Source organism: Polyodon spathula, chromosome 4 (genome assembly GCF_017654505.1).
Source record: "Polyodon spathula isolate WHYD16114869_AA chromosome 4, ASM1765450v1, whole genome shotgun sequence".
NCBI lineage: Eukaryota > Metazoa > Chordata > Actinopteri > Acipenseriformes > Polyodontidae > Polyodon > Polyodon spathula.
This window is the reverse complement of record NC_054537.1, coordinates 35,352,227-35,366,413: the sequence shown is the minus strand read 5'-3', so window position 1 is coordinate 35,366,413 and position 14,187 is coordinate 35,352,227. Positions and strand designations below refer to the sequence as shown.

Sequence of the window (14,187 nt, the reverse complement as noted above, 5' to 3'; positions counted from 1 at the left end):
TTTCAACTTTCGGTTTAATTTTCCAAATCTCTACCTGCCTTTTAAATGTTAGTTAGTAATTGTTAAGATGTCTCTGCGTCCTAATAAAGAAAATGACTAATTAAAGACTGGGTTTAAGATTGTGTTTTTCTTTGCTACAAATCCAGGGGATTTTAAATGATGGGCTTGCTGTAAGTGTGCACGCTCTAATGGGTATTTATGCTGAAAAGAACATCTGTCGAAACAACTCTGTTAAACGAGTGAAAATAACAAAAGCACACCGATAAATTAGGCGACTGCAAGAATTAAATGCAATTAGGATCAGCGATGAGCAATTAGCGTAATTTGTCATGTCTGTTTGAAATGAACATTATGCAAAATAGAATTCGGCTCAGTCAATACATGAAGGTAAACACAAATGTCATTGTTCTGTAATTACCAGGTTTTTCTTTTTAAAACGGACGCCATGTGATCAAAAATAAAACCTGAACACTTAAAGCCCTAATTTTATGACACTCACTTATCACAAACTGATTGCCTTTGAGGACACGAACTGCTCACTCTTCCTTTGCAGCCTGTTAAATGACAGAACTAGAGAAGGGGGGGGGGGGGTGAGTGTGTGGATAGGAAGCGCATGCGCTCGAGGGACGGCATTAGCGTCAGAATCAGGGACCGCAGCGTTTGCAGATTTTTAATGACAGATCGATGTAGAAGGGGAGAAAGCCTGGATCTGAGTCGAGGGGTGAGAGAGGATGAAAATGATTGGTGATAATGGGGGGAAATAAGAACATGAATCCCGACTGGCAATTTAATTAGGCAGACTGTGCAAAACACATACGTGCAACTGCAGGTGTGACTCGCATCAAATCGATTCAGAATTATTGCAGCATTTTTATCTGGTTCAAGCCGAAAGAAAAAAAGAAAATATTTATATGGCTAATTATTAAAATAGCCAACTGCTTGGATGTGAGTGTGAGGCATGATGGGCTCCAAGCTGAAGCTGAACTGATATACTGGATGCTGTTGTCGGTGTGATTTGCAAAGGTTATTTGTGTGGGCTGAGGATTAGTAATTTCTCCCATCATCATCATCATCATCATCATCATCATCATCATCCATCATCATCATCATCATCCCTTTCCCGTGTCTCTGGATGATGGAGACTTTAAATGGAACCAATAACGAAATCAAGCTTCAGAACCGCCAGCTTGTTGAGAAAAAGAGACTGAACCGAGCACCGTCACCTGCCAGACCATTTAATAAGGACTTGCTTTCCCGATCGTCGGCCAAACCCCCGCCTGTTCCTCCTAAGTCTCCAAATCTTTCAAGTAAACAGCAGCAGCAGTCGGCGGGGAGCTTGGCCACACAAAACCGTCTGTCCAGGCGCAGCGTCACAAGTGTAAAGGAGAAGCCACCACCTGCTAAAAGTACCACAAAGTCTGTAGCAACCAAAAAGGCAAATAAGGTCATCCAACACGGAACGACAGAAAATAAAGTTTCCAATAATAGGCAGAGCGATCCCAGTACTAAAGGGAAAAGATGCAGTCTGGCAGAGTCCACTCATGGGTCCCTTGGACAGTGTACGGGGGCCAGCGCCCAGCCAGGATCCGGTCTGGGAAGAAACAGCCATACGGATAGCAGCTCTGATTTATCCGATTGTCTTTCTGAACCCCTATCCGATGAGCAGAGGCAAGCCCAGGCGTCCAGCAGTGATGCTGAGTCCGGCACCAGCTCCAGCGGTCGGGACGAAGCGGCAGGAGAGAATCAGCCTTCCGGAGCTTCGACCACAGAAGCCCCTGGAGGCTGTCAGAATCTACTCCGTATAGTTGAAACGCCGACTAATTTAACGTCTGTGGCCCCTGTAAAAGAAAGGGGATTGTTGGCTGTACCAGTCCAAGGACAATGCAGCGGCGACCAGAAAGAGCATCTTTCGGGCAAATGTGGTGTCAGTAAAGTGGACCTGAGAGTTAGCAAATCAAATACCCCCACAGACTATATATTGGGGGGAAGCAGAGAGTTGATAGAAGAAGAGTTACAAAGGGAAATCGAGGACCTTCGCTCAGAAAACGACTATCTGAAGGTAATGACGTACATTAGTTATTGGCTTCTGTAATGAAGTGTTAGTTTGTGTGCATGGCGGTAGTTTTGAAGCAGATATTATTACAATTACAATAACTATTGCTCATCAGACCGTGCAGGTAGACAAATACTGTACTACTCCCCCCGCCCCCCCTCCAGATACTGCCGTTTACCTACTGTTTCATGAATCAAATATCAATTTGCATTTACTGTAAAAACGCGTGTTTTATATTTATTGCTGATAAATTACATTGTATCCATTTTAATAACCTCAGTCCTATCAACGCTAACACAGTATTACTGATCATTTTAGATGTCCGCAGTGGGGTAATTTTTTTCAATGAAGATAAGGCCGCTCAGTGCTTAGTGGATGTGTGTGTCTACAACGTATATGTGTCTGTGTTTTCACATTGCAGTGATCTTATGCTCTGCCTCCTTGCTGCACAACACGCGTCTCACAGGTGCTGTATATATCACACTGCAATATATTTAACCCCTCTTTTGCATGTGTATCTTAAATGAAAATATCTGCCCTTTTAATAATACGTTTGATGCGGTTCTGTTCCAGGTGGCTTAGCCCCCGATTCAAACAATTATTTAACGTTTTTGTGAAAATGAATGTAGTGTATGAATATGACACTATGTCCAGGTAAACAACAGTGAAGATGCGCTCACTGCATTTACAAGCCAGCATACTTCACTACTGTCTGCAGCAAACCTTGTGTTGTTGCAACACAGCTCTCTCTCTCTCTCTCTCTCTCTCTCTCTCTCTCTCTCTCTCTCTCTCTCTCTCTCTCTCTCTCTCTCTCTCTCTGTGTGTGTATAAATTGTTCTTTTATGTAGTGTCCATTATTTAGATTTCACACATGCATCCTGTGAACCAGACTCCAGGTGCTATTTCAAACCAGACTGTGTCGTTCCCTAGGGGAGGTAGCACAGGAAGAGAGCTGTAATGTTTTACACCGAGGGTAGTAGTAGTACAGTGCTGGCTGTTGTCCATTCATCTGAATTGTCAACAAAGGTATACTCTCTTTCTTAGTGTACCCTAAATAAAACTTAAATTTAGTACACACTTTTTGTCATTGATGATATATACATATGGCAACTAAATTGTTTTCTAATTGCATGTTTTGTAAGTGAATGGTAGAAAAGATGGTATGTTAGATAAGCAAACAAATAGTTGCATAACTAAATAACTGGGATTGTAAACTGGAATTTCAAACTTCTGTCAATATTTAAAATTGTGCATTAAAAAAAACCAAACAATATAGTGCAGATCTGTTGATGTTTAACAGTATCCTTCCAGTGCTACCAAAACACAATGCCCTATTTTATGCGTCAGACTTCCCTAAGATATACCTACAAGATTTGGTAGGTTTTTTTCTTTGTCAAATAAGTATTAATAAATACAGTAGAAACACAAAATAATGAACATAAATATTGTTGGGAATAATGCATTTATTTTCCAGTTTTGAAAACGCAAAAAAAAAAAAAAAAAATCATTTAATGGTTTCATTGGAAGAAATTGACTTTACACACAGTGACAGTTGTTACAATGACCAGGTCCCTGAAGACATGAAAACGGTCCACTGCTATCGGAGAGTTGAGAATACAATAGCTGTGTGTCCTGCGTGCCAGCTGTGTCTCAGCTATTTACATTGCCTGAAAGGCAAGTCATCCTGATTATTTGTATAATGTGACACACAATAGCTTACCGCTACTGTTCTCTATAGATCCTGTAAATGGAACTGTGAGCAGCTGACTGTCAAGCGATTTACATTTCTGACAGCATTTCAGCTTCATTATTCTTCCATTAATTTGCCTTGACCTGCAGTCTTGTACAGTTGCAGTAGAAAAAAAAAACATTGCTTCCTGTTGGACTAGACTAACATTGTCAACGTTTACATTTTTTAAACTAACTCAAGTTTAATTTGAACATATTTGTTCAAGTATTTACCACATAATCATTTTACTTATAACATTTGACTTCACATGATATCCTTTAAAGAAATGACAAAGTTGTAATTACCTCATTAGCCCTGGCAAAGAACACTACCCCCCCATTTTTGTGTTGAATATCATTTGATATCTGCTTGGTTGTTTTTTCTTCCTTTTATGTGGGATATGCAAATATTTTAAATACAAAATTTTGCTTCCTAGTACCTAATAACTTCACAGGTCCCAGGATGCATCAGTGTATCTATGGGTTGCATTTAGAATGTTTTCATATTCTGAGTTAATGTTAAAAGTTCCATGTGTTGCTATGAAAAAAAAAAAAAAAAACAAACAAAAACTGTCAGTGTGGAGTTGTGCTGCAAAACACCATAATAAACATAACCCCACCTTGAACATTTAAATGAAAGTACAAAAAATAACAGGCCCCTGTGTAATAAAGCCTAGCGAAAACATAGTAATAATGGATTAAAAAAACAAACAAACATGGTAAACCCTGGTAAATGCATAACACAAGCAAGGTATTGTAAACTATATTAAACAAATAGGAAACCATGGGAAACTTGTAAATGCACAGTATAATCATGGGGAAAACTGGAAAATTCTAGTGGATATTTACTGTGGCAAACCTTTTACATGGATCAGCAGGAAACTACAGTAATTTAGTTCTGGTTATAAAAACACTGAAGTACATACCATGTATGTTTGAAACCCAAGGGAGTTTACAGAAGGAGTCAGGAAAATACCCCTTTCAGTTTAGTTGATTCTTACTAGAATTCTTCACAGCAAAAATGTGCATATTGCATCTGTTTCAAACGTAAGACTGCAATAAGGTTTATGTTGTTAACGTCTAACTACATTTACAGAAAATGGCTCCTGCTGTTTTTAAGAGTTTTGTTTTTTCTGGGTCATTAAGATCAACAAATTAACATGAATTATTGGCTAGCTGTGACCATAAACTGAATCTGTTAATATCACACTGCACATGCCCTATTAAATTAATTAAATATTAGACTTTTAGGAGATTAAAATTATGACCAAGACAGTGCAAGTGTGTAGTAGAAAGTAAATCATTGTTAGGGTAACTAAACTTGGAATTTCAATTGGCATTCAAAATCCCATACTGTTAACGACATCTATATTACTAACATTTATTTCGAAGTTTGTAATTCATCAATAAGACCCTCCACAGAAGGAATTGCCAAATAGTATGATAATTAATTCAAACAAATCCCTGTAATTCCTAATGTAAGTTTCCAAATGTCATTGAAGGCATGGAATATGGATTGGTGTAACCTTGCATTCATTCATTGAACGATGTGCATAAATAAAGACATTATGGCTGCTTTGGGGACCATGACGTATACTACCCTCAAAGTATTACAATCAGTTGTCCCAATCAATACTTGTCATGGGTAGTGAAAAATGGGTATTATGGAGATAATCTTAACAGCAGCAGCAGGCAAAACAGGGTGGCAGACACATTTTCAATTGGAATGAACTTCCATAATCCAGTAACGAATGACAAAAACTCTAATATTGTGTGTATTGTGCAATGTGTATTCTATACAATCCTGAGTAGCTATACAATACTTTATTAAAAGAGGTTACAAAACAAACACATTCTGAAACACATTCCATTATAAAGCACCTGCACCATGAATTGGAAAAAGTCTTGAATTTATGTTATTTGTATTTACAGGCTGGTTTATTCATTGGTTTAGGTATGACACAAATAGTTTTCAGTTAGGATTAATGCCAGTCTAGCATAAGAATGACAAGTAGTGGGGATCTATTCCATGTCATCTTCATTGCTGTAATACAAGCATTCAAGCATTCTTCATTTTCTGATTTCAAGCAGAAATTCTTCATTTTTTTTTCTACCTGAAGCTAATCAAACAGTATGTGTGGATGAAGATAGCAAAGAACTACCAGGACAATTCAGGCAAAACTGTGAAGTATTGTGATGATAGAGAAGGTCATCATTTTTACACTTCTGCTGATTTAGATATAGTATTGTAAAATTGGACATTGGACAATTATTAAACTGTAACATCAATAAATAAAGCTCTTGTGTGAAAATAAAACATACACGGGTAAGGGTCAAAACACTCACTATTGTCAATTAATCCCAAGAAATGATATCAACATCAGGAGGATAATGATGACACATGGCAGCCCATCAGTGCTGGCTGTCAAATGGGAAAGTACATGATGCTCTGTATCTCCTCAGATTTCACACCTCAGTGTGTTTGTTTTATTAAAGCTGTTATGTTTTTGGAAGACAACATACAGTTCGCCTTAATTCACAGGGCTCTGGGATTACTGCTGGGCTTGATAATCAATGTTCCTTTTACTCTCATGCTGCTGGAGACATTGATGTTAACACTGGTAGAAAGGTTTTTATATCATGTATTACACTATGTAACACAATTTTTGTTCCTGGGTAGTAAGTGTTATTTCCTAATTGCTTATGCCTCAAAAGTATAGAAAATGGCTGTTATTCCCCACAAACGTTGCTTTTGTGACCAGGACAGTGATATTTCAAAATATCACTATTTCCAATGGGAAAACGGGCAAATGTGCGTCTTTTCGTTCACATAAAGTCAGAAAAAAACAACATATGAATCCAAATTAACATGTAAATTTACAGTATAATCATAAATCTCGAAAAACTACTCACTTCTAAATCTTTTGTAGTCATTTTTGTATTACTTTAGTATAAATACATGTTAATTTGGATTCATATGTTGTTTTTTTCTGACTTTATGTGAACGAAAAGACGCACATTTGCCCGTTTTCCCATTGGAAATAGTGATATTTTGAAATATCACTGTCCTGGTCACAAAAGCAAAGTTTGTGGGGAATAACAGCCATTTTCTATACTTTTGAGGCATAAGCAATTAGGAAATAACACTTACTACCCAGGAACAAAAATTGTGTTACATAGTGTAATACATGATATAAAAACCTTTCTACCAGTGTTAACATCAGTGTTATTTATCAACAGCCTTAAGCATAAAATAAGATTTAAAGTTGCTTTAATAAAACAGGGTTGGTATACAAAACCAAAATCAAGACAATTGTTTTTTTTAGTTTTTTTAGTTTTTTGGTATTTCTCAGCTTTTGTTAAAGGACACATATGTTGAAGTACACAAAGAGGCAGCAAACTGTTCAGGGGCAAGCTGTTAGATAATAAACACCATATGTACAGAAAACCAGGATGTTTACAAATAATTGGGTTTGTTGGCAAAAATAATTGTGCTGCTGTACAATTGTGTATTGGCTGTAGTGCACACTTTACAGTAGATCTAGGTGAGAACGGGTGAATATTACTTGAGGAAAAACTCTCCAGACTAGACACAAAATTGAGTCGTTTACCTGAGCACAGTGTTGTCACAATAGGTAGTGGAAAGGGTGTTGTCTTTCTCGGAAACCGTGTGTGCTACTGTGAAAGAGGATTGTGGGTATCCACTGACAGATAGGAGAGACACAAGAATTGACTTTGCAACACCACACAAGTGCCCAAGATTTGTTACAATATATACAGATTTGTGTAGGGTCCTGAAAAGCTGGAACACAACGATTCAGATGAGAGAGTAGAGTTAGTTGTTTATTGAACATAGCAGGGAATCACACATGTCCCCAATCGTGTAGTAAATTGCTCTATAGTTATGTCCTTAAGGGACTGTTTTATACATATTGTTAGTACCAATCAGTGGTAACTACGCAGTAAGAAATATGTTTCACCAATCAGCATTCAGCACGCAGTTATGTTAGTAAATTCACAATAACACGATTAGCATAGTAATAGTTTGCATCAGTACACTCTTGTTAACCTTCCATTGCTCTTGCACTCTTTGTACAAGTCAAATGCAAGTCCATTGCTGGTATTTCTCCATCCTCTGTTCTTAGTCTCTTTGTTGAGCATCTGCAGCGAGACAGAAAAGTAAATTGGCTCCTATAGTTGTAATATTAGTTACAGGGAGTGGCCACTAGAAACTACCAGCAATGGTGCGGGGTCTGGCAGAACAAAATCACAAGACTGAACCAGCAATGGCACAGCACACGGGTGCGAGTGCACAATCTGGATTGTAAACAAAGAGATACAAAAATGCAAAATGAAACACTGGAAATAAACAGCTAACCAAGCATTGCCTGTAACTACAGTATAAACATCCCAGCACTGCTCCCACTAAAACAAGTCCCCTAACTAAACTATGTTCTTTTTGAAAGCAACCCCAGTTTGCACACTGTTAGTACTCGCTGTTTGTATTCAAAACCCAATGATAGTTTCACCATAAGAACCATCGTCCTCTGGCTCATCTTCCCGGGGGTGTGTTAGTGGTTCCCTTTTATAGGGAGTTGCTACCCAGGGACACTCCTACCTGCCACTCAGATATCCACAGCTGGCCAATCCCCAGCTGTCATTCCCTGTCAACAAAATACAGCTGGCAGCGCATCTGTGGCAGTGTCTGGCTCTTTCCTGCAGGTGCACGCATGTGCCCGAGAAGCCAGTAATCTTCCATTGTCCCTGTTACAGCTACATTTTTTTTGTAATTTACGTAAAGAAATAAACAATCATACAATTACTCTTGGTAACAATAACAATCTCAAAAATGTGAAATAAAACTGTTACAGCACAACACATGAATTATTGCTGAGGTATCTGCAGTAGACTACTGTTTTAACACTTGCACTGTCAATAAGTGCAAAAGGCCCTCTTTCAGTTTAATTGGTGCTCGTTGGAAGAGTGGTGTCAGTGAGTGAATAAATTGTGTCCTTCAGGATGAAGTAGACGAGCTGCGAGCCGAGATGGAGGAGATGCGGGACAGCTACCTGGAGGAGGATGTTTACCAGTTGCAGGAACTCCGACGGGAGCTGGACCGTGCAAACAAGAACTGCCGGATCCTGCAGTATCGCCTCAGGAAAGCTGAGCAAAAGAGCTTGAAGGTGGCACAGACCGGCCTAGTGGACGGGGAGCTTGTCAGGAGTTTGGAGCAGGACTTGAAGGTAATTGTGGTGTTCAGGTTTTACAGGAAATGTGCACGGAAACACTGGAGTAGGTTCTTATCAGTTTGGATTTTTTTCTTATTTACTATATCTGTGTTTGAGTAATCCGAAAACTGCGGATATATTTTTACCTTTTATTACAGTTTTTTCTTAATAGTTATTTTTATTTGGCATTTTATTGATCTCATCTAGCATTGTAAGAAGTACAAACATATTTTGGATAAACGAGAGTTCTTTAATCATGGTTGGTGAGTAATTGTTAATTTTTGGAAGAATACTTTCCTTCCAGTCCTGGGGAAGGTGATGCTGCACAAAAAGCATCAACGGGAACCCTAGCTGGGAGTCATGTGGAACAGCAATTGGGATGAACTTGGAGGGCAGGGCCAAAACAAGGACGTGGCTGAAATTAAATGGGATATTTCCTAATGGTTCCTTTGTGTTTTTGTGATCAGGTAGCCAAAGACGTCTCTGTCAGGTTGCACCATGAGCTGGAGAGTGTGGAGGAGAAGCGTACCAAAGCGGAGGATGAAAATGAGCTCCTCCGACAGAAGCTCATCGAGGTGGAGATATCCAAACAGGCCCTGCACAACGAGCTCGACAGGGTGAAAGAGGTAAGGGGGCTTTCAGAAATCCTTCTACTGGGTGCAATGGTTGTCTTGTCTTGACTGGTGGAGCCCAGGTGAGGGCAATCATTGTGGAGGATGTTGTATGAACAAACCAAGCAGAAAGATACTGCTCACTTTCAGCATGTTGGAAATGGTCGGTATTTGTTTTAACAGCGAGACAGTGCATGCATTTCTTAAAGTAATTGTAGCTAACAAAATAATTCCATAAATCTTAGCCATGGTGCAACATAGGTCTAAAACATAATTTTTGGTGCTAGTTTAGGTTAAAAGAAGCGCTCTGGTTTTATGCTGTATTCTTGGATTATCTGTTGCTCTTGTACTCCCTGGGTCATTTTACCTCAGCAGTGTCTTCCGGGTCAAAGCATGTCTGTCTGAAAGCAGATCATTGACAGGCAAAAAGCCATTGAAGGGGTGAGGACAATTTCAATATCCAGGTGAAATGGAGGTGCAAGACAGTTTTTAAAAAATGACTTGTGACAGATGTCCCTTTTAACATTTTAATAATAATTAAAAAATGCTATATTTTAACAGAAGTAATTTCTATCTGAACTGTGGTTGTTCATTACTGTTAACATTTTATGTGCAAAACAAAGCAAAACATTTGAATTACTTACAAATCCTGACTAATTTAACTACTGTATTAAATTAGGCTTATTTTTATATAATATTACCATATAATCCAAACACAACATACAACAGTAAAATAAGGTAATTGGTAGATTTAATATAGACATTCTTTTGAAATGACATAACAAACGGTATATTCTGTGTTCTTGTAACTTTTTAGTGCAAAAAAAAAATGCATAGACTCACCAGTGAACTCAACTAATTTTACACAGGGTATAGCCAACACGAACACAGAGGCCTAAAGTGCGTATCCTAGCAACACGCAGACGTTGAGTGGGTGCGTTAAGATAGTTAGCGGCTCAGAGCAGCAGCTCAGTAAAAGAATCAATTTAACGACTTGCTCAGTTCTGCTCCTGCTGAACCGCTCAGAGCGCTCCTGAGCATTTCTCATCTGTGATCGGAGGCAGTGAACGGAATGGCCACCTGCAGGACACAAGTGGAGATGACAGGCAGGATTGACAGATACGTTTGTCAAGAACGATGAACTGGTTTCGACTTATGAAGTTGAGTATTAATGGCCTAAATAAGATGGTAAAAATTGTTTTTCGAATTTGTTTAATTACATTTTTTAAAAATGTAGAGCTGTTTTATGTTTATTAATGTATTTTTATTAGGCTTGTAGTATTAATATTATTCATAATTTTCATTTTTAATGTCGGTATTTCCGGTATTAAACTCAGCCGGATATGAGGTTCACTCCAAACAGAGCGCCGAACTCAGTGAGGTACAGCAGGGGACAGTAACTTCACACAGGGCCATTTTATCTACCATCACCTCAGAAACACAAACAAGCAAGGTATTATCATTCTCCAATTTTAAATGTCGGTCAGTGCTCTCATGGAGCAGAGCGTTACATCATTTAAATCTGCTCAGTGTGCTTTCTGAGCGTTCTCACTCTGAACGGCTCACTTAACGCACCCTCTACGTACTGTAAAAGCCAGTTTGTACTCCATCGCTCAACCGTCATTAAAGAGCAAAGCGACCAGCGATCATCGCTGTCGCGTCGCTGTGCTGTTTATAGTGTCGCTCGACACTCGCCCTGCTTGAAAACAAGAGTCGCTCAGAGTTCAAATCAACTGAACTTTGACCTCGTCGCTGACCTTGTTGCCAGAACACTAAAAATGGATCACAAGCTGTTTGTTGAGAAGCTGCTCAGTATAATTACTGCTAATGTATGCAGCAGATTCTAAAGATCATCAGAAAAAAGAGAATGATTGAGTATTTTACACTAACAGCAAATGAATGGCTTTCTCCAGCACATAATGTCAAATAATATTAAACAGCTGCAGTGCGGAACTATAGGACAATAAAATGTAATTATAAATGGAATGAAAAAATGGAACGAATAAACGAACTTTGAAATCAAACGATTTATCTGTCTAATCTAGCTACCGACCTACCTACTACAGACAAATGTTTTTTTTAGAATGTAGTCAATAAAAATAACAAAATGAGAGCTAGATTGTAAAACAGCGCAAATACATGAATTAAAAAACATGAGTTCATAACGAAACGGAACACCAGAGCTCAACAAATAAGAACCCCAGTCCGTCTTATTTTCTAATCTGTCTAGAACACACGTATTGTATAATGTCAGATCCGAGAATACATCTGCATATAGCACAGGGATGGAAATAAGACACCCATTGCATAGCAGTCTGAGACATATTAGGTTTTAACAGCTGCAGGCTTTTGATGAAGCAAAAAAGCAAAGATATGTGTTTTTCTGCTTCACTGGTACTTTGTACACGATCCTGCTAAAACCCGAAATGCCTCAAACTGCTAAAGTCTTATTCATATCCATGTAGCTTGTAGCTCAGAAAAACAGATTTGTCAGTACAGGGTTAATACACAAGGCTTTTTTGTATAAAAAGTGAATATATTAGCTTTTCCGACCATAGAATAACTGTGTGTGGATAAGACAGACAGACGGAGACTAAAAATAATTACAAACTGATAATGGCCTGGGTGTCTTGGTATGGATATTTGTCAAAATATTTTAAAGTATGTAAAATATGTTTTCCAGTAAGAACAAAATGGTAGTAACATGCCAGTTGTGTGAAGCATTTTTTTTTTAACATTTACAAGTCAAGTTAAAGCAATATATTTAAATTACTATGGCACATCAAAGTGAAGTTAAAATGACCGTTTAGTCTGTAGCACCAAGTACATAAGAACATAAGAAAGTTTACAAACGAGAGGAGGCCATTTGGCCCATCTTGCTCGTTTGGTTGTTAGTAGCTTATTGATCCCAGAATCTCATCAAGCAGCTTCTTGAAGGATCCCAGGGTGTCAGCTTCAGTAACATTACTGGGGAGTTGATTCCAGACCCTCACAATTCTCTGTGTAAAAAAAGTGACTCCTATTTTCTGTTCTGAATGCCCCTTTGTCTCATCTCTATTTGTGACCCCTGGTCCTTGTTTCTTTTTTCAGGTCGAAAAAGTCCCTTGGGTCGACATTGTCAATACCTTTTAGAATTTTGAATGCTTGAATTAGGTCGCCACGTAGTCTTCTTTGTTCAAGACTGAACAGATTCAATTCTTTTAGCCTGTCTGCATATGACATGCCTTTTAAGCCCGGAATAATTCTGTTCGCTCTTCTTTGCACTCTTTCTAGAGCAGCAATATCTTTTTTATAGCGAGGTGACCAGAACTGAACACAATATTCAAGATGAGGTCTTACTAGTGCCTTGTACAGTTTTAACATTACTTTCCTTGATTAAAATTCAACACTTTTCACAATGTATCCGAGCATCTTGTTAGCCTTTTTTATAGCTTCCCCACATTGTCTAGATGAAGACATTTCTGAGTCAACAAAAACTCCTAGGTCTTTTTCATAGATTCCTTCTCCAATTTCAGTATCTCCCATATGATATTTATAATGTACATTTTTATTTCCTGCGTGCAGTACCTTACACTTTTCTTTATTAAATGTCATTTGCCATGTGTCTGCCCACTGAATCTTGTCTAGATCATTTTGAATGACCTTTGCTGCTGCAACAGTGTTTGCCACTCCTCCTATTTTTGTGTCATCTGCAAATTTAACAAGTTTGCTTACTACACCAGAATCTAAATCATTAATGTAGATTAGGAATAGCAGAGGGCCTAATACTGATCCCTGTGGTACACCACTGGTTACCACACTCCATTCTGAGGTTTTTCCTCTAATCAGTACTTTCTGTTTTCTACATGTTAACCACTCCCTAATCCATGTACATGTGTTTCCTTGAATTCCTACTACGTTCAGTTTGAGAATTAATAAGCCCAGGGGATTTGAATTGCTTTGCAATTATCCATTATCGATGTTGCATCCTCCAAAAAATCAAGCAAGTTAGTTAGACACGATCTCCCTTTCCTAAAACCATGTTGACTGTCTCCCAGGACCCTGTTACCATATACAGTGGCTTGCGAAAGTATTGACCCCCCCTTGGCATTTTTCCTATTTGGTTGCCTTACAACCTGGAATTAAAATGGATTTTTGGGGGGTTTGTATCATTTGATTTACACAACATGCCTACCACTTTGAAGATGCAAAATATTTTTTATTGTGAAACAAACAAGAAATAAGACAAAAAAACAGAAAACTTGAGCGTGCATAAGTATTCACCCCCCCCCAAAAGTCAATACTTTGTAGAGCCACCTTTTGCAGCAATTACAGCTGCAAGTCTCTTGGGTTATGTATCTATAAGCTTAGCACATCTAGCCACTGGGATTTTTGCCCATTCTTCAGGGCAAAACTGCTCCAGCTCCTTCAAGTTGGATGGGTTCCGCTGGTGTACAGCAATCTTTAAGTCATACCACAGATTCGCAGTTGGATTGAGGTCTGGGCTTTGACTAGGCCATTCCAAGACATTTAAATGTTTCCCCTTAAACCACTCAAGTGTTGCTTTAGCAGTATTCTTAGGGTCATT

The 14,187-nt window shown here is 38.5% G+C and overlaps 1 protein-coding gene across 9 annotated transcripts in view; it reads left to right on the top strand.

The window, feature by feature from the left end:
• The first annotated feature begins 606 nt into the window (after positions 1 to 606).
• LOC121314473 (microtubule cross-linking factor 1-like) overlaps positions 607 to 14,187 on the top strand; it is a 78,487-nt gene continuing 64,906 nt past the window's right edge. For 5 of the 9 annotated variants that reach the window (XR_005950110.1, XR_005950108.1, XR_005950109.1 and 2 more), the window contains exons 1-4: positions 607 to 1,057; positions 1,095 to 2,059; positions 8,800 to 9,024; positions 9,477 to 9,635. Coding sequence is in view for 6 of the 9 variants with exons in the window: in XM_041247788.1 (XP_041103722.1) it covers positions 1,133 to 2,059; positions 8,800 to 9,024; positions 9,477 to 9,635 (1,311 nt within the window). In the remaining 3 variants the exon portion in view is untranslated. Of the gene's footprint in view, positions 1,058 to 1,082; positions 2,060 to 8,799; positions 9,025 to 9,476; positions 9,636 to 14,187 lie in introns of those variants that run through there. The other 4 variants (XM_041247786.1, XM_041247784.1, XM_041247789.1 and 1 more) reach the window with 3 other exon arrangements.